This window comes from Vavraia culicis (assembly GCF_000192795.1).
Source record: "Vavraia culicis subsp. floridensis unplaced genomic scaffold supercont1.214, whole genome shotgun sequence".
Taxonomy (NCBI): Eukaryota; Fungi; Microsporidia; family Pleistophoridae; genus Vavraia; species Vavraia culicis.
The window spans coordinates 1-833 of NW_007360817.1; the positions used below are offsets into that span (position 1 = coordinate 1).

Genomic DNA, 833 nt, shown 5'->3' on the forward strand with positions numbered 1-833 from the left:
TTTTAAGCATGCCCTGAAGCTGAAAGAACTGACAGATACTGATATAAAATGGCCTGAGAGTACTTCTACGATTTCCACTATGACCATGCTTAACGATCTAGCTGCATTGAAGTCTTTAACGGATCTTACTCTCGATCGAGTAAGAAATATTCACGAATGGAAGATTGTCGAGAGCTGTAGATGTCTCCTGTCATTGGATATAAGGTCGCCCATTGATTTCCAACTACAAACAGATAGCCATTCACAGTTATTCAGAACATTGGAGATGTTATTTATAAGTTTTGACTGCGCTGCCATACAACATGTTCGATTGACATTTACGAAGCTTGATCATATCTCCTTGAAAATTACATCAAATGAAAGAAGCAATACTGATATTAGTGAGGCAGTGAATCTTTTCATGCAAGCAAATTTTGTGAATGGAATTAACAAATCATTGACGACCCTTGTTCTTTACCAGGATTCATCGTTTGACTTAATGCTAATAACGATATTCAACTTTCCGGCTCTAACCTACATGCGGCTTGAGATAAGCGACCTATACAACAGAGGAAGAGATGAAGAATTTTGCGAAGAGTTCTATGACCGAATTTGCACGCGGGTTGAGTGTTTACAGACGTTAACTTTTGTGTTCAAATGCAGTCAGAGACGTCTTGGATTTCAATTCGATTAAAAGTTAAAAGTAAGTTCATTTCTTGATCAGCATATCGCGATACATTCTTAATTGCATCTGTACATATTTGTTACCGTTGTTCCAAACAAAAACATTTTATAATCTGGCAAGAACATAATACCTTCAACAGCAGCAATTTGTAATTCTTTGTCAACCTTCT

General features: G+C 36.9%; 1 protein-coding gene across 1 annotated transcript; it reads left to right on the plus strand.

Moving 5' to 3' along the window:
• On the plus strand, positions 1–673 carry VCUG_02722 (uncharacterized protein; the record flags this gene model as incomplete). The annotated part of the gene is made up of 1 exon (XM_008077540.1): positions 1–673. A coding segment is annotated over one exon (673 nt), but the record flags the coding sequence as incomplete, so codon positions are not given.
• Positions 674–833: the final 160 nt, after the last annotated feature.